The 26640-nt window shown below is 38.4% G+C and overlaps 1 protein-coding gene across 1 annotated transcript; it reads right to left on the reverse strand.

Moving 5' to 3' along the window:
* Positions 1–966: 966 nt before the first annotated feature.
* On the reverse strand, positions 967–25941 carry LOC124273309 (sodium- and chloride-dependent betaine transporter-like). The gene is made up of 15 exons (XM_046708549.1): positions 25773–25941; positions 9790–9863; positions 9409–9556; positions 8309–8440; positions 7781–8096; positions 7216–7348; positions 6225–6359; positions 5665–5768; positions 5183–5307; positions 4621–4733; positions 4202–4339; positions 3018–3117; positions 2696–2796; positions 1317–1484; positions 967–1151 (listed from the first exon to the last, which is right to left on the reverse strand). The coding sequence occupies exons 1-15, from the start codon at positions 25780–25782 to the stop codon at positions 1029–1031; spliced, it is 1920 nt and encodes a 639-aa protein (XP_046564505.1). The 5' UTR covers positions 25783–25941; the 3' UTR covers positions 967–1028.
* Positions 25942–26640: the final 699 nt, after the last annotated feature.

Genomic DNA, 26640 nt, shown 5'->3' on the forward strand with positions numbered 1-26640 from the left:
AAGAAATATAATTATTAGATAACCTTTGATAAATAGTTTGTAAATAGATATATATTATTGGTAGGTTAATTGAGCAGCTGATATTGTGAGTGGCTGTATCATCACAGCGGGTTGAAGTATTGTAAAACTATTGTCCTCCTGTGAGGATACGCAAGTCCCAAACCATTAAAGGTATATTATAACAGACCATCTTTTTAATCGTAGAATATGTGTTATTTTAAGGTATGGCTAGATTTGTCCTAATTGCTAACAGCTGGGGGGATGGTGTGAATCCAGCTAGTGGTCCATGCAGGAAGCAACTGTACTGTAAGTCCCCATGGTCCTTAGTATGGTGATCTACCTTCAGTTGTTGGCGATCTATAGCCTGTATTGTCTTTCATAGTTAAGATGTTTTAGATTTTCATACTAGTTTTACATTTATAACTGTGATATTCTAGTTATTTTACTGTCCTTTGCAGACAGGTAAGTATATTATCTAAATTTGTTATTATTCGTTCATAAATTTACAACTTTCTTAGTGACGATATGGCTGAAATACTGCCGATGTGACTTTACATTTTAACTCACTGTACAACTTTGTCATCCTTAAAGTACAGTTCCCTTCGCAGAGAAATGCAAGTTCAACGTGGTGACAACCGTTGTAAGAAAACTATTAAATCGTGTAAGTGCCGGAAGTGTCGAGGGCTACAACAAGTGTTACGTAGACATCTACGGACACATTTTCACCTCGCTTTTTGCAATATTCTACTAATATAACGGCGGGGGATATACCAAATGGGCTTCAAACATTCTACCCATCTGAGGATTCGAACCCGGGTCTTCGGCGTAACGAGCGAACGCTTTAACCACTTGGCTACCCCTCCGCCCCAATATTGTATATGTGTGACTGTAATGTTCCATAACGTTATTTTTGTGCAGAAATAATGTTTACAATAGTGAGCCATTTTGTGCCAAACAATGTTGGTCTTTTTGACAACAGTCACATTGCTACCAAAACAAATACATCATCATGTGCTTTCATTGTGTAACTATCGTCCGAGGATAAACAGGAAGTTGTCCTTCAAGGATCTGGATTCTGACTTGTCTTCTACTCCATGTCTCGCTCTGTATCTTAGCCATAAAGTCGTCGGCGCCATGGCTGCTTTCACGCGCTGAAACAGATTGTACATCTGGAAATAACAGAAAATTATGCCAGAAGAACATATATTATGCCAACAAATCACACCCGAACACGTGTAAACAGTTTGTTCTCAGTCCGGTATATTTTAGAAAAGCCAGTAGTACAAATGTAAGACATGGTGATATGTCATACCAACCTGGGCCGGGGATCCTTCCATCTTGAGTATTTGTATCACCATGGTAACTGGGATAGGAACGACGGACACGAGGGCAATAAACCAGCCAAATACGACGGCAGATCCAGGGTAGTTGTACTCGCCGTATGTAGGTGGCTTGTAGGAAGCCAGAGTGAAAACCAATGCGACCTGAAAAGACACGCGTATTTTGCTATAGCAAGTTTGCCGTTTAGTGTTACGTCACTTTGATGTGCCAGGATTCGATTATCAAATTCTCTGTTTCAGGTGGAATTCCTTTCCTCGATGGTGTTCAACGCTCATGCTAAAGTGAGAAAAGTCTTATATCTAAATCACATTGTGTGGTGTTCTGAAAAATAAATCAGAATCCGTGCAATACTACTAAAATACTGGTCTAAGTTGTGCACTGCATAAAGTGTCACCGTTCAAACAAGCCTCCTTTCAGAGCATTTACTGAATTGCCATCAGTGGTTCAAAATGTGATTCTTCTGACTCCAAACGGAGCCACACAAAATCTAATGAGATTAATCAACCATTCACCTTTTGCGAAGTAAAAACTCAATGTTAAGACATATTTTCAAACAGGCCGTTTTGACACATAAGACACAGGGTGTAATCTTGACCAGCAATGGTCCAAGTCACATTTCTATGTATGAACGTGGTAAGTGTTAAAATGTGCATTCTTCATACCACAATAACACATGCAGTTTACTGAAAGTAGCATTGACCTTTGACACATCTATGATGATGTTGATATAATTATGTAGGTTTTGGCTTTGAAATATATTAATTTTATATATCACATGAATTAAATCCGCATTTTGAGGACACGTTTCCTTTCTATGATGTTTCTGAATATTTTCAGAAAAGTGAGGGAAATTAGTGAGTATGGTTTAATGCCGCTTTGAGCAATATTCCAGCAATATCACGGCGGGGGACACCAGAAATGGGCTTCACACATTGTACCCATGTGGGGTATTCGGCGGTTTTCGAACCCGGGTCTTCGGCGTGACGAACGAACGCTTTAACCACGAGGCTACCACACCGCCACTTTTCAAAAAGTGTCAGTAGGTTTTGACACATGCAGGTAACGACATATCCGTCCACGACGTGGCCCATTGTGTTACAGTCTAGGAAGGAAGGTGTGTGGTTAGATATACTCGTAACGAAATACCTACAGACGTTAAAAGAAACTGATTGCTGTCTTGCCTGGCGTTCGATGAGGTAACGACTATCTGGCTCTGAATACCTTCTCTAATTCAAGACTACAACCAGGAGCCGCACGCTCGCTCGTACACCCACACAAGCATACTCACGCAAATAATGTCGAACTAGACAACAGACACTCAATTCAGACACCAATGTCACCTCAGAATACTTACAAGTAAGAGAATGGGAAGGACGACGAAGCACACAAATTTGTAGATTATAGGGAGGCGTTTTCCAACCATACTCTCAACATCAGCAGAGAATCGCCCAGCGCCTTATAAATATGAAGAGCATTTGAGTCAGATTTACAAACTAATGTCGCAAGCATATACGGAAATAGTATAGGCAGCTACGTAGACACAGTTGGAGATTACCTTTGCAGAATATGCTGGTCTAAAGAAATACTGACATTTACTTTTCAGTGTGGAATCACATACACATGCATGATGGTTCAGTGTAAAGTATTTCCAACACACTTGTTCCTTCTGTACTTACCGTAGAACCAGCCAACAGCCACACACTCCAGTATGGCAATGACGAAACAGGCAACTGCACCCATGTACCAGTCCACCAACTGGAACACGTACACTCCGCCCTGGAAAGAGGCAATATGTATATATGTATTGTGTCGTGTGAGTGAGTGTGCGTTTCTATGTTTGTCTATGTGTGTGTGTGTGTGTGTGTGTGTGTGTGTGTGTGTGTGTGTGTGTGTGTCTGTCTGTCTGTCTGTGAGTTTGTGTGTTTCAATTGGCATTCATCTTCTTTTTTTCAGTCACAAACTATTTAGAAGTTACACAATCGTCTGGACCTGGAGAGATATATATGAGACAGGAATATGCCACCTATCGTTATTCGGGACATTAGATCTTGTGGTCACGTTAGACAATTGCGTGTCCAATTATCAACCCTCGGTTTGTCTGACCTCCACTTCATTGTAACAGGCCGCCGCAATACGGTTCGACTAATCCTGACAGAGGTTTACAACTATAAACCTAGAAACGAACAAATTTCAAGGCGACCAGAATTTTCTTACATCATTTTGTTCACTGGTGATCGCTTTAATGTTACCGCCGATATTTAAAATAAAATGCCATGACTTCTAAGTGTTGGTAATGAAGACAGATAATTATTTCGTGTCCGTTCTTGAAATATATTTCAGAACGCATAACCCCAAAGAAAGATAACATTAACGTTTAGATCATTTAAAAATCCTCTTTCTAAATAATTGTTTGAACATGAAAATGATGTTACCCACGATGCTTTTAGCTTGGAACATCCTGATGCTTTACACACATTTAGCGCACTGATGTGTCTTGTGTTAGACATATTGTTTCGATGCTTTCATGGTAGGTATCATGGCTCGGATTGTCAAGTTATATTGAGTGAGTGAGTGAGTTTAGTTTTACGCCACACTCAGCAATACTCCAGCTATATGGAAGCGGTCTGTAAATAATCGAGTCTGGGCCAGGCAATCCAGTGATCAACAGCATGAGCATCGATCTGCGCAATTGGGAACCGATGACATGTGTCAACCAAGTCAGCGAGCCTGACCACCCGATCCCGTTAGTCGCCTCTTACGACAAGCATAGTCGCCTTTTGTGGCAAGCATGGGTTGCTGAAGACCTATTCTACCCCGGATCTTCACGGGTCGTCAAGTTATATTGCCAAGTATCACTTACATGTGTGGTGAAAACAAGACCAGCAGTGAAGACAGCTGCCATGAACACAGCGGCCATGATGGGCTGATAGTGCCGGGTGTGAAACCTCTGAGGCAGAAGATCGTCCATGCAGCCCAGTGCTGTCTCCACATATCCAAACTGTTGGCAAAGACACACACATAAAAAGATAAAATTATGTTAATTGCTTCCGAACAGTATAAAAACAAATACATTTAACAGGTTATGTCTTCTCTTTCTTCTCGTGGGGCACTTTAGGAAGGAAATTGATAAAGGGGATGTTTGCAAATAAAACATTCTTTTGCGATGAAGTTTTTAAAACAATATTAAGACTGCGATGAAAAATTAAATACTTCGAGAGAATGTATTAGGTTTGACAAAATATGCTATTTCCTCTCATAGAATACTTATTGTCTTATTACCATGGAGTCGACGACCATCATCAGCATCGTTAAAAAGAAGAAGACAGACCACAGCTGAGGAAGCGGAAGTAGCGCAACAGCTTCTGGGTAGACGATGAAACCTATGCCTGGACCTGCAAAGCACAAGTTGGAAGATCTCAGTGAGTCATTATACAGTTGCAGATGACCTTTTCCACAAACATTATACACTCTTAACCGTTGCCTTGTACTTACTTCGCTGGATGCCCGTCCACTGTGGCCATGAACTTACACCTTGAAGAGCTACGACTGTTTCAAACGCCACTATCTACCCAGTCATCACAGAAAGTTATTGCCACGGTGAGCAAAGAGCAAACATTTTGATCTGATACACTTATACATTGTATTCTGAACACCGTTTAACGAACAAGATTTCAACGAACCCACGGTTAACACGAACTGTTTTTGTACTGACCTCGATCTGTGCAATAAACAAGAAGGTGTTATCCATAAATCCGTATGCTCCATTGTTCACTCAGTATCTTGTAGCATGCCGAACAAACAAATGACAAAACCAGCAAGTTGTTTGTAATTATGGACTCACCTGAAGTCACGACGTCAGCCACAGGTTGTTGTAACTCATGAGCCAGGAAGCCAACCGTCGCGAAAACCACGAAGCCAGCAAAGACACTGGTCAACTCGCCGATCACAGTTACGATGATGGAGTCCCTGTATATAGATGTCCATGTCAGCTGTTGTACAATTGTTTTGTGTCTCCACATATCAACTAATGCTATTGATTCAACAGCTAATGGTGTGTGAAGTTAACGAATGGTACAAGTTAGATTCTATTACAGAGCATTTTAGGAATGGTAAGAAAGAACTCTGGAGAGTACTCTTTAGTAATCTTAAGTATATCGAAAATTTTACTTGGAAAACCATACTTTCTGAACATTATCGCAATTCCAATACGCACCAATGGGTACATTTGGGTAATTTGGATATTTGTTAGTTCATGATCAGTGACACCCAGAGTCCAATCAGTTGAGTTGTGATTCAATTGATAGACTACAAGCATGCATATACCTTATAAGATTGGAATGAAAAGAATTGTGGCTTGCCATGACAATGAGGGTTCCCCATGCCGTGCCAACGGAGAAGAACACTTGAACAAGAGCTTCTAACCACACCTGCACAAAAAGAGACATATGCGTTGGACAGGATGTAAATACACCAGGTTCAATGTGTAGTGTCTAGGCACAGTCATTATCAGGGATCATGTGTAAAGAACATGACTACATAAGATAATACGTCTTTGAGTTAAATGAGATTTGAAAAATGTACTTGATTTAAAATACACATTAACCGTTAATGTACATCACACCGCTACACTTTGACACAAGTATGTTTGAAGTTTATAAATAGTTAATACTTTGAAACCTCATGGAGAGAAAAAAAAGTAAACCTTTAATTGATTTTCACGCAAATATCGGCCGAACAATGACGTGTCCATGTAGATTCTTTGTAAAGACCTGAGCAATACACAATTCAATCACGTGTCATCTTTAAAATATTCTTCATACTGTAATAGTCTTAATTCCACAGATTCATCTACACGCTTCTCTTTATTCCGTGCGAATACAGACCTGGGGATGCTCAAGGCGGCTGAAGTCTGGAGTCAGGTAGAAGAGAATTCCATCCACAGCACCTGGCATCGTGCACGACCTCACCAGTAGCACCAAGAGGAGGACGTATGGCATCAACGCTGTGACATACACCACCTGTGGACAGATACCATGTGATGACAATGACAATACGATTACGGCCTAATCCGTCGAATTTGAACAGTCAGCAGTGCCGATCCTTCGAATCATACTTGAGTGGTTCTGTGCTAATCGGTCGAATTTTGTGGTATGATCCAATGTTTTGATAATTAATTAATAGCTAAGATCACAGTGCTCATCCGTCGAATGCATTTCACTACTTTGAAATCGGAAATTCGACGGATCGGTACGCGACGGACAATACATATTATTTTTGGGATTGTTTACACAGCAATCACCACTCGCACTAAACGATGAAGTTGTACGATACCTAACAAATAACGACGTTGTGATACAAAGGCCTATAAATTAAGTTAAAACATAACATTGTACTCTCAGCAAAGACAATATATATTTACAAATAATGAAATTGGGGATTGATATTTTAAGCTTCATCACAGCGGCCATCACTGAATGTTTTGTATCTTGATTCTGAGACTTCCATTAGGTTGTTTCATAGCGACATGATGCAAAGGTAGAAAAAAACCCACGATAATCATAACTTTGACCCAGACAATAGACATTGATAGATGATTAAACCGGGTATTGCCATTTTACTCTGTAGTGACCACGGCCAATCTGCGATATCCTGATAACGGTTCTACTGGCTTGTACCATAACCATCAATTAAGGACGTCATGACACAAAGGTAATCCGCCAGGTTAACATTGCAGCCCCTTAATATTCAACTGGCATCTTTTGCAACAGTGGGATATAGCAATGTGCGAGCAGTAGACTGTATGGATTATGGAGATCACATATTCTAGCTTGAAAAGAGCAGACTTAATATATAGTCACAGCAAACAAATGTTACCTTTCCCAAAGATTTGATTCCTTTCATGATACAAAGGAATACGGCGACACATGTGATTAACCAGCAGATGACGAGATGAGGTTGCATGGCGCCGAGGTCGTCTATCCCTGACGAAACACCTAGAGCCTTGTACCTGGGAATGTATGGTGCTTCATGAAAAGAGTGAGTGAGTTTAGTTTTTACGCCGCACTCAGCAGTATTCCAGCTATATGGCGGCGGTCTGTAAATAATCGAGTCTGAACCAGACAGTCCAGGGATCAACATCATACGCAATTGGGAACCGATGACATGTGTCAACCAAGCCAGCGAGTCTGACCACCCGATCCCGTTAGTCGTCTCTTACGACAAGATTGGGTTACTGAAGGTTCATTCTAACCCGGACCTTCACGGGTTCATGAAAAGAGAGATGAAGATGTGAGTAATAGAAACGAATACCTCTGGGGCTACATCCCCATGAATGTATTTTGGCCAGTGTGATTAGTTTGCAACATAAGCTCTGCCATACTATTGTATTATTATATGAATAACGCTCGCTGCCGTCACAACGCTTGCTAGTCATACTCACTGCCAAAATTCCTCTGTAGATGTTTGCCCAAAACTATTTGTAATTGCTTTTGTTCGGTTGATGTGTACATATCCAATGTTTTCATTTGGATAAAGTGTGCTGTTCATATCCTGTATAGTTGTGTTAGTGGATACCGAACTATTTGGTCTTGCGTCTCCTACAGCAATACATCGTGGTGTGTTCCACGAGTTGCCACAGGTCGTCCAGGGCAGGACGGCGGAGAAGGAGCTGTAGATGTAGTAGAGGGCCCAGGCAAACACCATGCTGTAGTACGGCACGATAATGCAACTGATACACAGTATGCAAAACCCAACACCTTGAAATGAAATAATCATTATAAACTTTTTTGATTGGCATTCTAGAAGTTGAGGAGACGAAGAATGAAGACAATTTTTATGGATACACAACTTCTTTATTCTGTACACTTCTGTATTCTGTGTAGGCTATTCCGAATACACCTATACCGGTGTAGCTTTACCAACTTAATTTTACGAATGAATTATGTATGGCCTTGCGATATGTCATTACCTTTCATGAGAGGACATATCGCCCAAACCTTTATAGGTCCTTTACCAGAAAACTGACCGAGAGCAACTTCCAGGATGAAGAGGGGGATTGCTAACACAGTTGTAGAGATGAAGTACGGTATCAGGAACGCCCCTGTGCAGAAACAGATGGTTAGCGTGTATTCAATAACTGCATGGACCAAGTGTTGATTGAAAAATAAACCTTGGAGAGTGAAAAACGTACCACCGTAACCTCCCAATGTATAGGATAGCTTACATGTTTAGCCTCATAAGCGATTAATTGTTTTATTCAAGTATTTCATAAATTAGGGATAGGTTCCGACCTCGGATCCAATCTCAATTAAAGAGAAATATTTGAGGGCGATAATTTTAATCACTTACTTTTCTGCTTAGGACATGTGACTTCCCACTTGAAACCGTCAATGTGTGATTTTGCATCAAAATGTAAATAATGAATGTAGATTGTATTTAATGAGATCATCCAGTGGATGCCAGCGTTGGCACAAAGCTTGGTTCGAATCCTTCTATTCTATCAGGTTTCCTCTAGCGGAAACCAAGTTATTTTTGCTGTGTAACCGTCCTTGCCATCCATATATCAAATATGCAGACCTCACCAAGAACCAAGTACCAAGTTGTCTGACTCCTCCCCCTTTCCTTGGTGCCTTAGTTTTGGTAACTTTGAATCTGTTGACTGACTTTGGGGGAGTACCCGGGTCGGCTGCCAGGAACACAGCTCTTCTGATACCCTCTAGGTATTGCAGGAGGCTGTTGTAAGCATGGTCTTTACATTCGCGAAAGGCTCTGGGTTGGTTTCACCCAGGCAATGCTTCCAAGGAGATGTACTATTCGCTGTTTGGGATGCATATAGAGAGGGGAATGGGCCCAATCTGATGATGAGCCTACTTGTAACCAACCTGACATTGCCAGGTTCACGCGATCCCTCTTTACGACAACTCGCGTTTTCCTATAAATCTCTACTAATATTTTTACGAATAAAAAGAAAATAATATTTCTAAATACCGGAGACTGTATATTCATGTTTACACTTACAGGGAATTTGACCAGTAATGGTTAAAATTAAAACAATCAGTTAATACTTACCACCTCCATTCTTTTGACAGACGTAGGGGAACCTCCACAGGTTACCCAGTCCTACTGAGAATCCAAGAACAGCAATGATGCCCTGAAACTTGTTGGACCATTGTGGTTTCCTCACATTGGCTTCCTCGTGTGTGATTGAAGTATATACCTGCAACAGTGATTGTCATGTGACTTGCTTTATTGAAACTGAGTAGGTGGACGAGCTGCAACTTTAATGACATTTCCCATAACGCTATACAGAGGAGTGGGGTTTGCAACATGCCCCTTATACAACAGAGTAGCCATATTTAAAACTGAAATTCAAGTCATTTTTGAAAAATGTATTTCCCATGTTTGTTTGATACAAACGATTGACAATTTTGGAGACGAACATTTACTTACCCTCCCATTGCCGGCAAGCTCGGACAAGCAGGTTTCTTTCTCGTCAACCGCCATGGCTCCGTTGATGTATGTATCTGATAATTAATTTATGAACTATGATTTGAATGAATATGAATAATAAGTGCAGGGGATACTTGAAAATGTACTTGATACTTGTTTGTAATTTTCAAAGCAGTTGTGTTTTTTATGTGCTTTTGAAAGAAAAGTGGGGTGGCAATGCATGTAGAAATGATGGATGAGAGGAGCTTATGCATAGTAGGATATTGTTATGTGTTTGTAGAGTGTGTGATGATGGATTCTAAGGTAGGCAGAATTAGTCAAGCTAGTTTGTTAACACTGTCTGTCTGTCTGTCTGTCTGTCTGTCTGTCTGTTGTTTCCAAATTGCATACATCAATGATCATGCTGCTGTTCACTGGAGTGTCTGGTCCAGACTCGAATATTTACCACAGGCATGTAGCAAGCATGTAAGTGAGTGCGACTTTTGAACCTCTATATGCTTTAGTTGTCTTCTTGGATGTGTATAACATATTATCAAACATGTAAAATATTGTCAAGTTGCAAATTAATATTTATACTTGCTTCGCGATGGACTTTCTTGTTTCTGTTATTTACACGTGCATTTCAAATTTTGTGCTTTTGTAAATCACACCATGAAACTATTATGTACATAGTTCTCATGATGATATCCTTGTGCTAATTCCCAAAATATCATTTCCATCACTATAGCTCACTCAATCACTGATGTTCATGCTTTCAAAATGAGAATCTGACTGACTGCAAACATTCTGACTCCGTCACATTTGCAACCACTTGATGCCAGGATTTAGTTTTGTACTTTCATATGACCTGCCATCTACTTCTATCACTACCATTATTATCAGCAATACATTTGTCTATACTATAACTAATCTTACGTTAGTTACACTGTATATAGAAACGACAAAACCATTTCCACATCTGCAGGAATCCCTGAGAGCAGAGTTTGAAACATTCTAAATATTACATGACAATATACTTTATTTTTGAACTACATTGTAATTGCATTACAATGTTTCTATTAAGATTCAGAAAACGTTCATATCACTGTATGTCAAAAATTAACAGTTTTCAGTAAAATTTAGCATGTTCTGTTAGCAGTGGTTTGGGAGTTGGAATACATACACTAATACAACATGCTATGGGATCTTGTGGAAAGTTAATTAGACTATATACGGGGCATGTACATGCCTTGCTCGTCTCACATTACTTCCAGAGCAGAAAAGTCATAATTGTACCCTGGCTATCCAGCCAAGGACTTGGAAGCTCGAGCACAGTTGCTGCCAGGCCGATGCGTATTATCACTGACTTAACTACAATTCCCTCTGCTTCTATGCACTTCGTTGGATTTACTTTGTAGTAATTTGTAATTAATTGTAAAGCTAGAGCTATTTTTTAGAATACACAGAATGTTCTATCAGCCTCTTAATAACCCAATGTGTCTTCAACGTCAACAACCAGCAACGCCCATATACTTTGACGAGCAGAACAAAGCACCATTAACGTTTGGAACGTGTCGTCAGTGTAGGATAACTATCGACGGCTTCAATCGGATTGTTCGACGTACTTAGAATGCGGATGACCTACTGGTAATGACTTAACGCTCCTGATGTACCTAAGAGGTATTATGAATATTTCATGAGGTGTAACAGTTACCAATGAACGGTTACATTGTAGAACACCATGAATCTGTATCAACACGAGTACCCAGTTTTACGGGTGACTGGGTTAAGTATATGGTTAAACATTCAATCATTTGTAGACATGGAGTGAAACCAATAATTTTGACGGTTGGGGGGATGTTTTGTCAGAGACAAATAATGTTTTCATATTCTTCAGGGCGGTATGTAATCTTCGTCTCTGAAAAGATTAATGCCACCTGTACATTTCATGATAAGAAAGTACTGTCATGGTTAAACACAGACGTTATTTAGGTTGAATATATTGTTCACATATTTGTATTGCGATGAACAAAACATCAATTTTCTGATGTGAGGTGAGGTGAATTTGGGTTTTACGTCGTGCTTGAGAATATTTCGCTCATATGACGACGTGCATGCGTGTGTATGTACGGCTGCTTGTACTAGCCCAGACTGAAGCTGGTTTTATAGTGCTAGCTCACTGAGATACCATGCCGCAGTGAAGCATAAATACCCCACTCAGACACAGTATACTGACTCCGAGCCGACCAGTCCGTGTTGTACCCATTAATGCCGAGCGCCAGGCAGGGACCAACAAATACCATATTTTAACGTCTTTTGGTATGACGCGGTCGGGGATCGAACCCGCGACCTTCCGCTCTCCGGGCGGACGCTCTAACCACTACACCACGGAGGCGGTGATTTTCTACAATTCAAGGGAACATAATAAAGAATACGTACATGGGATTTCGGACTGTTTCAAAGATCTAAGAAATGGCTATGGCTAAAATATTGCCGATGTGACGTTAAATAACTCACTCACTCACTCTAAGAAATGAATCATATTTCTCATGTGAAATCCTTATGATTGGTACTGATAATATACGTAATTTCTGTGTCCATATTGGACTTGGAACAGATACTTGTGGACAAAGCTATGCAAAAGTTGATCCATTGCAAATATTATCCAGGTCAATTACGGTTAAAATGACATATTCTATATTATAGAAAAGCCATGCCTGCTTTTCGTTGTGCGTGTGGAAACCTCTCTGTGGTCGTGTGGCCTCAGTGAAAACTGAACATATCACTGAGGTCCTGAATCTATAGTTAATTATAGTAAATTAAGAAACAATAGACAATGTGATAAAACTTTGCAGTTACTTGGATATGGTTAACGCGTTTGAGCTTAATTACAATAAGCATGGTAGCTAATAGGGGTGACTATTGGGGACGGGGGGGGGCAACTATTTCGATAGCGATAGTCTATTGCAACATACTATTGCAATAGCGATAGCCTATTGCGACCAACTATTGCAATAGTTTTAATTTGTCTCCTTGAATTGTCTCATTTGAAGTCATTTCCCAAATGAATGTATGTTTTTTATGCAATAAAACAGGCTGAAATAGCTTCAGTCTCTATTATTAACTGACAAGATACTTGAAATCCAGATCAAGTTTGTTAAAGAGGTAACTGGGCCGATAACTCTAAATCAAAGTGAACGTATCTGGTACTTCCTGTAATTTGCGCTGCGCATTTATCAACAGAAGTCAATTACTAAACAATCGATAGTCAAACATACTATCCAGGCATCGATAGCTTTTCGTTTCCACTATCGATTAATTGCTATCGGAGACTCAACAAGTGCAATCCATCCTAGTAACTAAGCAGGTTTGGTCAAAGTGAGTGAGTGAGTGAGATTAGTTTTACGCCGCACTCAGCAACATTCCAGCTATATGGCGGCGATCTGTAAATACTCGAGTCTGGACCAGACAATCTGGTGATAAAGAGCATGAGCATCGATCTGCGCAATTGGGAACCGATGACATGTGTCAACAAAGTCAGCGAGCCTGACCACCCGTTCCCTTTAGTCGCCTCTAACGACAAGCATGGGTTACAGAAGGCCAATATTCTAAACCGGACCTTCACGGGTGCTTTGGTCAAAGAGTTTGAATTTCAACTTCTGTATTTGTTAAGTACGACGATTCGGACTTAATTCATACCTTTCCGTGGGGTGAACGATAGAGACTGGATATGGACATGTAGAATACTACACGAGTTATCGTTATATATACGACAGGAAGTTAACGAGTTACATAAAATTGGGATCTACCGAGTGTGATATTGTATTGATGGCCCACGTGACCTGTGACAATCCAGGTTAGAACCTATCTTCAGCAACTCATGCTAAGAGGCGACTAACGGGATCACGTCGTCAAACTCGCTGACTTGGTAGACACATGTCATCGTATCCCAGTTGTGTAAGCTATTAAGTCCACGGTCATGCTGCTGCTCACTGGATTGTTTAGTCCAGACTCGAGTATTTACAGACCATAAGCTGGGTTATTGAGTGTGGCGATAAACAACAAACAAACAACATATTGACAACGCTGCATTCGATTACAGTATTTTTCCTTGTATTATTTTCAGTTCAGAGACTCAAAAAAGGACTTCAACATGGCGATTAACCAACCTGCTTACAGGTGATAACTAGCCACATTGGGCTGACCCACATGCCGCGACCATACCGTTAGTCTAGCGTAACATGAAACGATGAACGTTCGCTAACCAGACAATCTGAACAGAATTTGCAACAAGTCCATGAACCAAAAAGTCCATGAACATTTTGCATTATTGTTTGTCTCGAAGGTATAACTAATAATTATAAGAGGCGCTGCTTTGGATAAAGAGGATCGGCAGTTTTTGAGCCGAGTTTGGTACTATTAAAGTACTCTCTCTCTCTCTCTCTCTCTCTCTCTCTCTCTCTCTCTCTCTCTCTCTCTCTCACACACACACACTCTCAACAACGGACGGCGGTTTACTGTGATATACATGTACTCATACATGTATGTCATATTTTCTGTCCGTCACTATGCGAAAATTTAAACTCATTAGTGTAGTAAACAAGCTTTTGCAAATACTCTAATATCAATAAATCATTTTCCTTAATCTTTCAATCATGATTTATATGTGTAATTTTGTCATATACTCTTGACAGTGTACAAAGTTAAAACTATTTATCCGTGGATAACGTTTGGTCTTTTTCAGCATCCCCTATATGAGACCTGTGGTTGCTGGAGCTTTGGATCAAGGTGAGGTGAGGTTTGGAGGCGGTCTTGGGTAACAGCCTTGGGTAAACTGACATTTGGGCCTATTTCTCGATCTGTTCTTAACTTTCGTATCAAAGTATGCGAGTATGGGTATTACGTTAGCGTCAGGCATATTACTTTCCGATAAAATTGAGGGTAATGGTTGTCAGTTTTCCTGTTGTTCATAAAGCTTAACCGCTATCAATAGGATCGCTTCATAGAAATGTAGTCGTATCTTCTACAACCATTATTGCCATTGACTACCACCTCAGTCATCATATAAGGTTTATACGGCGTGACGTTCCTGCACGTCAACATCAAACAATTTTAGATGCCACTGGGTTAGTTGGATAATTAAAACTTATCATAAACATGTCTGTGAATATTAGGACATTGTTAATGATATATTGACATGACCCATGCTCAGCAGGGAACAACAACTACATCTTTTCAACAATCGTAATAAATACCTGCCAGGGCTCAATTGCACGCTTTTGACCTCTCAGAAATGACACGAACACATGAGTCATTCTCAAAATGCGTGCATATTCCATGTAGGCAAAACTTGTAAATTTTGTTTTCTTGTTTTCGAAATGTTGTTGATTACATTCATTGTATTCAGAATATGCAAAACATAAATTATGCAAGCTTAACGACATTTATGTCAAAAATTTGTAACGTCATTTTGAAAAGAAAAAAATCCAAAGATGATGTTCCCTTAATGTACATATATATATTAAAACATCTAGTTTTACAACATTCTATGGCTAATGAGTTTTTAAATTATATATTTATTGCTCAAAGGAGGCCAAAAAGCCAAACAATTCCTTTACTTTTCTGATTTGTTAATATAAAGTAATATGTAGCAAAACAATCAAAATGAGAATAAATTATGCTAACTTGAAGCGCTACTACTTAACATAATTGCACTACAAATTCTAAACATAAACAGATAAATCAATGTTAATTAAATAAGGAAAATGATAATGTTATGGCATGGACATAGACATTAATTGTTACGGTAGTGACACAATAACGGTAGTGACCTTTTCATTAATAACCAGTTTTGTATTTTTACTTTAAGAGATAATTTGATTAAATTTGTCATTCAGATATTTTAGAATGTTTGAAGAATATGTAATAGGCAAAATATTTACTTATGGATGACCCTGTTATGTAGATAACAGGTAAAGACTGCATGATACGGCAGTGACATTGTGACGGTATATAATGTCACTACCGTAACAGCCCTATCTTTGCCGTGTTCTTCTTTGACACAGCCGTTACACTACCCTGTCCTTACTGCAACAACAAAATCATACTTATATGCTTATTGATTTTATTCATTTGATGCCAAAGTTTTATGTTAAATAAGATTCCAAAACATTTGGTATTTTTGAATTGAAAATTTAGATACAAAACAACATTTAACTAGAAAAATGTCACTGCCGTCACAAAATCTGTCCTTACCGTAACAAAACCCATGATAACGGTAGTGACCATAACGGTAGTGACAGCCACTTATAATATCAGTTTTAAAACAATAACTCCTCCCAAAAGTTTACTGACCACATGGTTTCAAATGATTTCCCCTACTGTCAAAGGTACTTGGCATTGTTTGGTTTCAGCGGTAACCACCGTAACGGTTAGGACATGCAAAAATCTCAGATATCATTTTGTACACACATCCTTTGCGATGAAATTCAGAAAAATGAATCTTTTGTGTCGGTGTTTGACAGCCCTGTTTGCTCACTGCCATTGCTTACAAATATGAAGTAGAATTGGAAGACAGTACAGGGAGTAATTGTTATTGAAATTTTTGGGTTCATGTTACGGTAGTGACATCGAACCTTGTGACAAAGTTTGACCTTTTTTCACAAAATAATTTTCCGTACAAAAAAGACCAAACCACACCAAGCATGTACCTGTAACATCATTAATTATGATATGTTAAATAATTTCTTTAAAAACATGAAAAAGAAAAAAAAATCAAATTGCACATCGACCACTGGAGTTGTGACACAAGAAATGGGTGGTTTTGGGGGTTTAAAATAAATATAAAAATATTTTTTTACCAAGTTTGTTACTGTAAACTTTAGAATTAACTGAGATAAATTGGTTACCTTGACAAGATTGAAGTGATTTTGACTTAGGTTTGTCGGACACTAACATATAACATAAATATGCACAAGTTTTGAGAATGACTCACATACAAGAACATATTGGAAGATACAGTTTTGTAAACATCATATTTACAAGACACAAATTTTGTAAACTTCATATTTACAACACTACACGTGTACAACTTATCTCATATTTTGTAAGGATTTTAATATTACTTCGCTCAGTTACGCTTGTTTCTTTCCCATGGACCCCTTTTTTCAATACGTCGATATCTATACTTCCCATCAAACGTTTAGACACAACAGTGTAAATATAGCCAGTTACTGCAGGCGTTCTAAACAAAATTTGTAAAACATTCCATACTGTTTAAGGGTACTGTTTACACATGAACTAATGTATTGTAAAACAAATGTGTAACGTTGAAAAAATTATTGTCATGAGTTCAATAAGTGATAAAAATCAGTAAAAATTGGCGAACTCTTAACAAAACTTTGCACAAAAACGTAGCTGTTCACGATATTTGCACATGCTTTTCAGTAATTTGATGCATGATCCTCATGCAGTATATCTGCATTAGGTTTGCACTTGGTCCCCCCAAGTTAGTGGAGAAATCAATCTTCGATGTAACCATATATATACTGAGTCAAAAAAGAAACTTCACAAAATGTAATTTGAAAAATAATGAATAATCTTTCTCTGTTGATACATCTATGTATCCGAAATGGGATCCCTATCTTTCGACTCTAGAAAAACGTTAGCAAAACCCACTCAAACCCATCCATTCGTCGTGCAAATGACGTTAGTGCCAAATCAGGTTTTGCACGTGCAGTCGATCACGTGATCTTCGCATCGAAGTTTTCTTCATATGCACGTGTTTGCATTAGCCTCGAGAATTGAAAAAACACTTTTAACCACAGTTCTTACGGTACTTGAAATGCCACGATTGTCAAATGTGCAACGTGAACGTGCCGTTGGCATGTTGCAAGCGGGAAGATAAGTTATTGACGTCGCAAGAGCAATGGGATGCAGTCGTCGTACTGTATATGACTTGCGAGGTCGTCTACAACAAACTGGCACCACTTCTGACCTTAATCCAATAGAGCACGGTTGGGATGCACTTGGGAGAAGGCTTCGTGGTCTTCGGAACCAACCTCAGAATTTGCAGGAACTTGGCGCTGCCTTGCAAGAGCAATGGCGCAGAATCCCCAACCACGTGTTCACAAGCATCAGGCAGTCGATGAGGAGACGGTGTTTGGCAGTGGTGAATGCGCGGGGCGGCCATACACGATATTGAACTGAGAAATTTCGCATTTTTTATTCTTGTGACTTGACATTCTGTATACCCAAATTTTGGAACGGCGGTGGAACTGATTATGGCACTGTCAGTGTATCGAGTACATCACACAGATCTCAGCAATGACATAATAACAATTTAACCATCTTACCATTTCTTGTTCTTTTATAGTGCCCTGAAGAAAGAATGTGAAGTTTCTTTTTTGACTCAGTATATATCACATATAACATGTAGTGAGTGTATTAAGTGGGTCTAAACTATTGATGGGAAGTACATGTCTGGACGGATGTATAAATGTAACTATTTTAACCATCTCAGTTGATATCATATTGTAGGAACACATTTTGCCTCCTGCATGTGAGTTATATATACATGAAATGAAACAAGTGACTGAAACTGTACGGAAATCGGTAATTTTAGCATAATTCATTTATGCGTTACATTAATGCAACTAAAACTAGCGCAAGAAGAAATACCATAAATGTTGTCCCCCTCAAGGGACAGGTCGCTTGGGCTCTTGCGCTGGGACAGTGGTACGCAATATCATTAAATGTATATATACATGTATGTCTGACTATTGTTTTCACATCTGCTTGTCCAGATTCCAGATTCCTAACTTTCAGTCGCCTGATGAAGGAGTAAGAATATATTCCCAAACGCCGTGTTCCATCATCATACGGAAGTTGACATCCATAAATCCCCCTTTGTGTGTTTAACCCTAATAAATTATTAATATCATTAAACAGACTATCAGTTTAGTCCTGTCATGAAAACGAACAATTTCTATGGATAGACATCTTCTTTATTGCAATAGATGTGACGTTCCGGTGTAGATGCTTTTCAGTGATCATCTACACCGAAACGTCGCATCTATTGCAATAAAGAAGATGTCTATCCATAGACATTGTTCCTCTTTATCATACCAGCTTCTAAACGCCACTTAAAGAAGCAGTTCTGTACTGTTTGTGTTCTGTCTGAGGCAACTATTTAAACGAATAATTATTCCTTCTTGAATACACCTTAGTGTAACTAATTAATGTGATCATTTACCAGAAATAAGATACAAAATGTTTTATAGACGTTATTCATTCAGATAATACTTTTATTTGAGTGACCAGTGCACAAGTTCACATCACAGAGGATTCCAGAAAAAATACATTTGAAAGAGTCTAGTTTAGGAAAAGCATTAAATTAATGAAAAGTTGAGAAAGTTTAGACCCAAATATAACATATGTTACATTTCATAACTTTCTAAATGACATTATGTATTCATACTGAAAACTCGTTTCGGCGAGAATAGGTGTTTTGTTATTTTTCAAAGACTTACTTGAGTTTTACTTGAGTTGCCAAACTCACTCGTGATGCGATTCAGATACATATTTATGGATGCACCGACACGACCTGCCCATACCTGTACAGTGTGCCATGTTAAATATCAGTGCGCGAATGGCGCTAAGGCGCCGCCTAGAATGAACACTGGATCATCATGTTTTATAACATCAAGTCACCAATATGTGTTCAGGAAAAAACCCAAACCCAAAACTATGATGCTCGTCCAATACATTTAAATACATATATTTAGTTTAACGTTTCCACGAGATGACATATGCTTAGATTGTCTCATATTTGCCTGGTGCGGTGACGACTCTAGAATAGCCCTTTGGATTGATTGAACCGTTTGGGATGTTCGGTGCCCAATATTGCAGCAAGGGAGAATGCATCGCTTATCTCGAACACAGCACTTCTAATATTGTGTCTGATGTTAACATTATGGGGACAGATAATGTTGAAATGTTTCAGGCATCTTATCAGTGCAGTGGTCACAAAGAGGAAATACTTTCTTGGATATATTTTCTTGTGTCTGTTATGCAATAAATTTACAGCCAATGCTTGTTAACAATGTGAACAATATTAGCTAAGATCAGACTGATTGCAATATCTTCATAATAAGCGAAATTGCACCATTTATATGTTCCATTCAATCGCATACTTCAGCACAAAACAAATTCACTACTCTCAGGTGATTAGAAAATACCTTTTACCACCTGAGCAGTCCACTCCGTTCGTGAATCTGTTTGGTGCACTAGAGCATATAGCGACATACGAAACAAATCGAATTCTTAGCACAAACCAATTTCAACACTTTCGGGTGATTTTAATATTGTCATCCCTTGTGCAATCACCCTTCTGTTATGTGCATTAGACCATGAATGTCTGGAGGAAAATTACCAGACACATCAAACTACCTGTCAATATCATTGTCAGTAACGTTACATGCCACTACAGCAGGAAGTAAAAACTGCATTTAGCCCACACAGAACAATCATATAACGTTGCATACCAATTATCTCCCTTTGTCAATATATACAAGGTTTTAAATCTCATCTTTTGTTTAGGTCCTGAAATGTCATCAATACAAGTCAACTTAGGTCTTCTAAAAGTCACCTTTACAAGACATTTACAAGCTTCCACCTTTTGCGATGACGTATTAAACAGTGATGACAGGGATTCTGGACAAAGGTCGCGGTCACCCCGTCCCGCCGGTGGGGACACGAAACAAACTCATTCAATGGCAAGGCAAGTGGATACCCTAACAGTGTCACTGGACACCAGGAACACGTCACACGGGGGAATTGCATCATGTTTGTAATTGATACGTCAAATCTGGATTTGCCGTCTTCACATCTAAAACAAAACACTCGGATTTCTCCACCCACAGATGAATGCTGACAACCCGAATAAGTGGCTGGTTCACGGCATTAACATAAAGATTGTTAGAAGTGCATCTATTATTTGTGATATGACTTCAACTGTGACGTCGCATTAAACACACCTGTTACTGTCAGACCTGACAATAAGCCATTATGTCTGGATTACGAAAAGCGACGCGAACGTTCGTTCTTTCAAGCCCCTAGAACTTCGAAACAAACCACGACTGTACTTTAGTAACCTTCCCTTTAAGTTTCATATGAATGTTTGAAACAAATAGCTACAACTCTTAGCGAAAAGAAAGTATCATTCACATTAAGATCTTGGGCCTCGTCTATCAGTCAACATTAACTTGCGCCCAAACTTTAAGCGTAAACGGGTTCAGCGTGGGATTTAACCTATTCAAAATTATGTTTCTCTTTTCCGAGGGCTAGATAATAATTCTTGAAGATGTGATTTTCCTTTCAGCTAGTTCTTCACGTACAACTTCGTTCCTGGGGTATATATACATGTATGTCTGGCTATTGTTTTCACATGTGCTCATCCAGCTTCAAGATTCCAAAGTTTCAGTCGTCTGATGAAGGAGTAAGAATATATTCCCAAACGCCGTGTTCCATCATCATACGGAAGTTGACATCCATAAATCCCCCCTTGGTGTATTTAACCCTAATAAAGACAGCGAGGATAAGAAGCTCCGCCCAGTCTCTGGACAGACGACAAATTCAGTAAATAGTGTATTGTGATAGGTTAATTAAAGTCATATTCAGAGGTCATTTTTTGATTTAATTAAAGTCATTTTTTATTTAAATCAAATTTAAAGCTATTATAATTTCGTTATATGCCTCTGATGTTTCCAACGCAGTGTGTTTATCTCCATTCTACCATAACCGCGTTATTACGAGTTTAAAAAGAAAATACATACTGTGTTGGAAAATCACAATCCAGTATTCACTGAAGTCTTGGTAGAATTAAAGTCATTCAGAGGTATATAATCACGTTATATACCTCTGGTTTTCTAACTCTTAGGAGATCATCATACTGTGTTGGAAAATCAGAGGTATATAACGATGTTATAATAACTCTGATTCTGATTTAAAACCGTGATGTTTTAAATAAAAAATGTAGAGCTATCATAATTTGGTTTAAACAATATTTATTCTTGTACTTCAGGCATGAGCAGTGGGATTGACAAACAGGGTTGCCCCAATATTAATGTCTCTCCACAAACAAATACATATTACAACAGGATATTTACATGAACAATTATTAAACATTCATGTAGAAAAGCATTGTGACATACTAGTAATTTCACATAAAACGTTTGCTTAGTGATATAAACTTATGAACGGATTGGATTATTTTTGTATTGATATGATTTGATAGGTTCTTACTGCTAAATAATACAGTGTTCAAGTTGTGACCATGGACATAAAAGTAGCTTACATGACGAATATCTGCATAATTTGGGCATATAAATAAGTAGTGATGTGCATCCTCATACGCACGACCACACGAACATCGTTAATCCTTGACAATAAATCTATCAAATTTATGACCACTGAAGCCATTATAATTTCGTTATACATATATCTCTGATTTTCCAACATAGTATGTTTATCTCCATTCTACCATAATCTCGTTATAAGGATATTGAATAATACATACTGTGTTGGAAAAGTCAGAGGTATATAGCGTGATTATATACCTCTGAGTGACTTTAATTAACCAATCACAATCCAGTATTTACTGATCGTCATGGTAGAATATAATGATGATACTCGAGAGAGAATATTTTTGGTTTTGAGGTTTATCAGATATGACATAGGCACAGTGATATATTTCATTATTGTTGTATTACCGTGATTGGTTTGGGAATATTGTTGTGTGACTGAATGACATATGTCATGTGGCTTTGTCAGGATTAACATGTACGAGCCAGTCGGAGAGGGAAGATAGATCGAACTTCAACGTTTGTTCCAAGTGGTTAGTTCTAACTGAGGATACACGGAGAGACATGTATAAACTCGTTTATACAGGATTCACAACGCTGTTCAGTGGGTAGAGGATGGTTATTAGCTTCAACGTTTAATTACCTATTGAAACAAGGTTAATCAATAAGAACTTCAGCATTGTCACTGTATGTACACACGGAATGATCCATGAAGCAGGCATTGGAATAAAGCAGGGCCTAGATTTTCGAAGCCCTCTCAGCGCTAAGTAGTCGTAAGTTTATGTTAATGTATGGCACTTACGACAAGCTTAGCGCTAAGAGAGCTTCGAAAATCTGGACCCAGGGCAATACATTTCGTATACATGCCTGCATTTTTATATAGCATATCAATAATTTTAAAAAAGTGTTTTTGTTATGATTCCCATGCGTGTCGAGTAGACCATATATGATTGTTTGCAATCAGCATATCACCAATATTACCGGTGCGTTCTAGGGGTGGGCGATAATACCGGTTAACCGGTGAATTGCAATTCGAACTTCACAATACGATATATTGCGGTACACTTTCAGCGAACCGGTTCACCCGATTCGATTGGTAATTTTCATGATGTCAAAACTACTAATAACACTACTTTGAATTCCCTTTATATTAGTATACATTATTAGTTTTGAGAATGTTTATTTGCATTTGCGTGACTTATAAACCATATAAATTTTAAAAATATAGATTGGTACCGGCACTACACTCGTTGTAAGGATAAACAAACCAAAATGGCGGACGCCACTGCAGACGCTTTTTCTCGAGTTCCAAACTTTAGAGCGAAGTCTTCAATTTGTAAACAGTTTTAAAGGATCTCTTGTACAATCGCATCTGAGTCCTGCCAGTGGCATTGTTTCAAAAGAAAGCAAACAATAATTTCATTACCTTAACCCATGTTTTATACTTTCACAATATATTGCAATAAATATTGCAATACGCCAACACATATCACAATATATCGCAATACATATTGCAATAAGCCAACACATATCACAATATATCGCAATACATACTGCAATACGCCAACACATATCACAATATATCGCAATACATATTACAATACGCCAACACATATCACAATATATCGCAATACATATTGCAATACGCCAACACATATCACAATATATCGCAATACGCCAACACATATCACAATATATCGCAATACATATTGCAATACGCCAACACATATCACAATATATCGCAATACATATTGCAATACGCCAACACATATCACAATATATCGCAATACATATTGCAATACGCCAACACATATCACAATATATCGCAATACGCCAACACATATCAAAATATATTGCAATACATATTGCAATACGCCAACACATATCACACAATATATCGCAATACAATATATTGCAATACATATTGCAATACACATATCACAATATATTGCAATACATATTGCAATACGCCAACACATATCACAATATATCGCAATACATTTTGCAATACGCCAACACATATCACAATATATTGCAATACGACATTTTGGCGATACAATATATCCAACATATTCTACATGCGTTGCAATAGGCGTCAATATGTCATAGCCAACACATATCACAATATATCGTGCAATGATAACACATATCACAATTGCAATGGGTTTGCCAGATGGTCATATCACAATATATATATTTTGCAATGCCAACACCGTGACATTTTGGCGATACCCAACTCTAGTTGATAGGCGTCATGGACGTTGAGGACCAGATGGTCTAATGATCACGTGATGTTGAATATTGCTGGAATATTGTGGGTGAGGCGTCAACCCCTTAATGAGTTATTTTCCAGGCGCACATTTTCATAAGGTTTGAAAAGTGAACGTTTTTTTATTTTTGTGCGAGAATTACGCTTGAATGGTCCTGGATCTACGTATAGAATTACACGGACATGATGAACAGTCAATTTCCTATCCCTTGGTATAAATTTAAGTGCAAATACGGATTGAAAAATTGATGCTGCTAAACGTTGTCCGAAATTTCGTTAAGCGCTAAAAAACTAATCGTCCAACGATAAAAGCACTGTGCGACGAGTTTTTTCAAATTTAGCATCTTTACGTGTGAGCGATCTGAACGACTAAATATATAGGGAATGGGGTTGTGTGCTCATGTATAACGTTACACGCTAAATCTTAAAAAAAGATTCGCAAAATGTCTCTTATTGGTATTTATAAGTATTTGTCGCAGCTGAGTGTGAAATATACGTGACGTAATAGGTGTCGCATGACCGTCCTTCGCGAAACGTGATTTTGTAAACACTATCTAATTTGGCGGAAAGCTCACTTTGGCGTTTGTGCTCGTGTTCGTGTCTTTTCCAAAACAACCGATTTGGGGTTCATAGCCTACGTTTCAGAATTGCCAGTGGTGATTTATAACAAACAGATATCAGTTATCATTAATATGCTATTTTTGAAATTGAATATTTCTTAGATATTATCCGTTTTTTACATTTCAAAATATACACCAAATACCGCTGTGAATCGCGAGTTCGCAATGTGTCAAAACTGGCGAAATTTACGAGCAAGCCTATTTTGATCAAGCCTATTCAGCACTTTAGCTTTGTCAAAGAAAATGACTACATCTGTCATTAATTGTGATATAATTCATACTTCAACCTTTTTGTTGATAAGAGATTGTAAACAGTTTTGTAAATGGTGAAAATAAATCAGACTTTTTAAAATTAATTTCTGGTCTGAACTGAGATTGTAAATATCAGCTCCCCGTATATAGACTGCCAGTATTTAATAATGACTAACTTCATACTTGCCACAATTATCGTGAGTAGAAAAAGATTTGGTGAAATTTTCTCTTGACACTGATCACTCTTTTTACAGATTCCCTGGAAACTAAGGAATCCAAAATGTAATATGGAATGGGTTTTTTAAAGTCATAGAACGTCTACGTATTGAGAAATATTTCACGATTGTCATATATTTCCATCTTAGACAAAGAAGTGGTTTCGTATTTTTCAATCGAATAAACGATTTGTATTGGTATTGCATGGGTGCATTTGTATAACTGATCATGTTTAGAGAATCTATGAGCCAAGAGAAGTGAGCTTTTATTATTAGTAGATCTTACCTCCAAGCATGTACTTGTCCTCTCTGCTAAAGAGCGATGGTAGCCCTGCTGTGAAACAACCTGTTCGTTGAGCAAGGAAAAGAGAAATGTGTTTGATAGAAAAATCTGTGAGACCGTGTCGCGAACACCGGAGCGGAACGACATAGTGGAAACTTCCACCTTTCGAGTTTACTGCAATACCGTGGTAAGCAAACCATGCAGCCAACAGTCGTTAATGATAAAAGAAATGCATCGAAACGTGAGCACAAGCATACTTGTTTTTCTACCATGGCTACGTGAAATGCTTGAATTTAATTGGTCAATCAATAAAATCAGACGGTATCGATTTTGGATTGACTCAATTACAAAAACAATACACAGCCCAAAACATAAACAAACAATATCTAACATACAAATCAGAAAACCTTGTAAATATACATCCCTATCTATCCCTATTTGTGAAGCAAAACGTTCGTAAGCATTTACCTACCTGGTAAATGGTATATTTGTTGCCGTTTAGAATGGGAAATTCTCAAGATAACGGTCAGGCTGGTTTCGGTCATGTGGAGTTATGATTATAAAAACCAAGCTCTTAGGTGTTACATTATTGCATTGAATAAACAGTTGTTCGTTTTCTTTGGACAGAATATTTTTTATGTTGCAATGTTAAAAAAAAATACGAACGGCACCTACCACTCCCTTCAGAGTCGAGTTCAATTCGCCTCTCGTCCAATGCCGGATTACGCAGTGTCTTCCGCAGGACGAGGAAGTTCGATTTTAAATCAGTTATGGTAGAATGGAGATAAACATACTGTGTTTGGAAATTAGATGAATGTTAGACCGAATTGATAGTCTCTAAATTTCATTTGAAGCCGAACGCGTAGCGTGG

Source organism: Haliotis rubra, unplaced genomic scaffold (assembly GCF_003918875.1).
Source record: "Haliotis rubra isolate DU_JTF1 unplaced genomic scaffold, ASM391887v1 Scf1794, whole genome shotgun sequence".
NCBI classification, from domain to species: Eukaryota; Metazoa; Mollusca; class Gastropoda; order Lepetellida; family Haliotidae; genus Haliotis; species Haliotis rubra.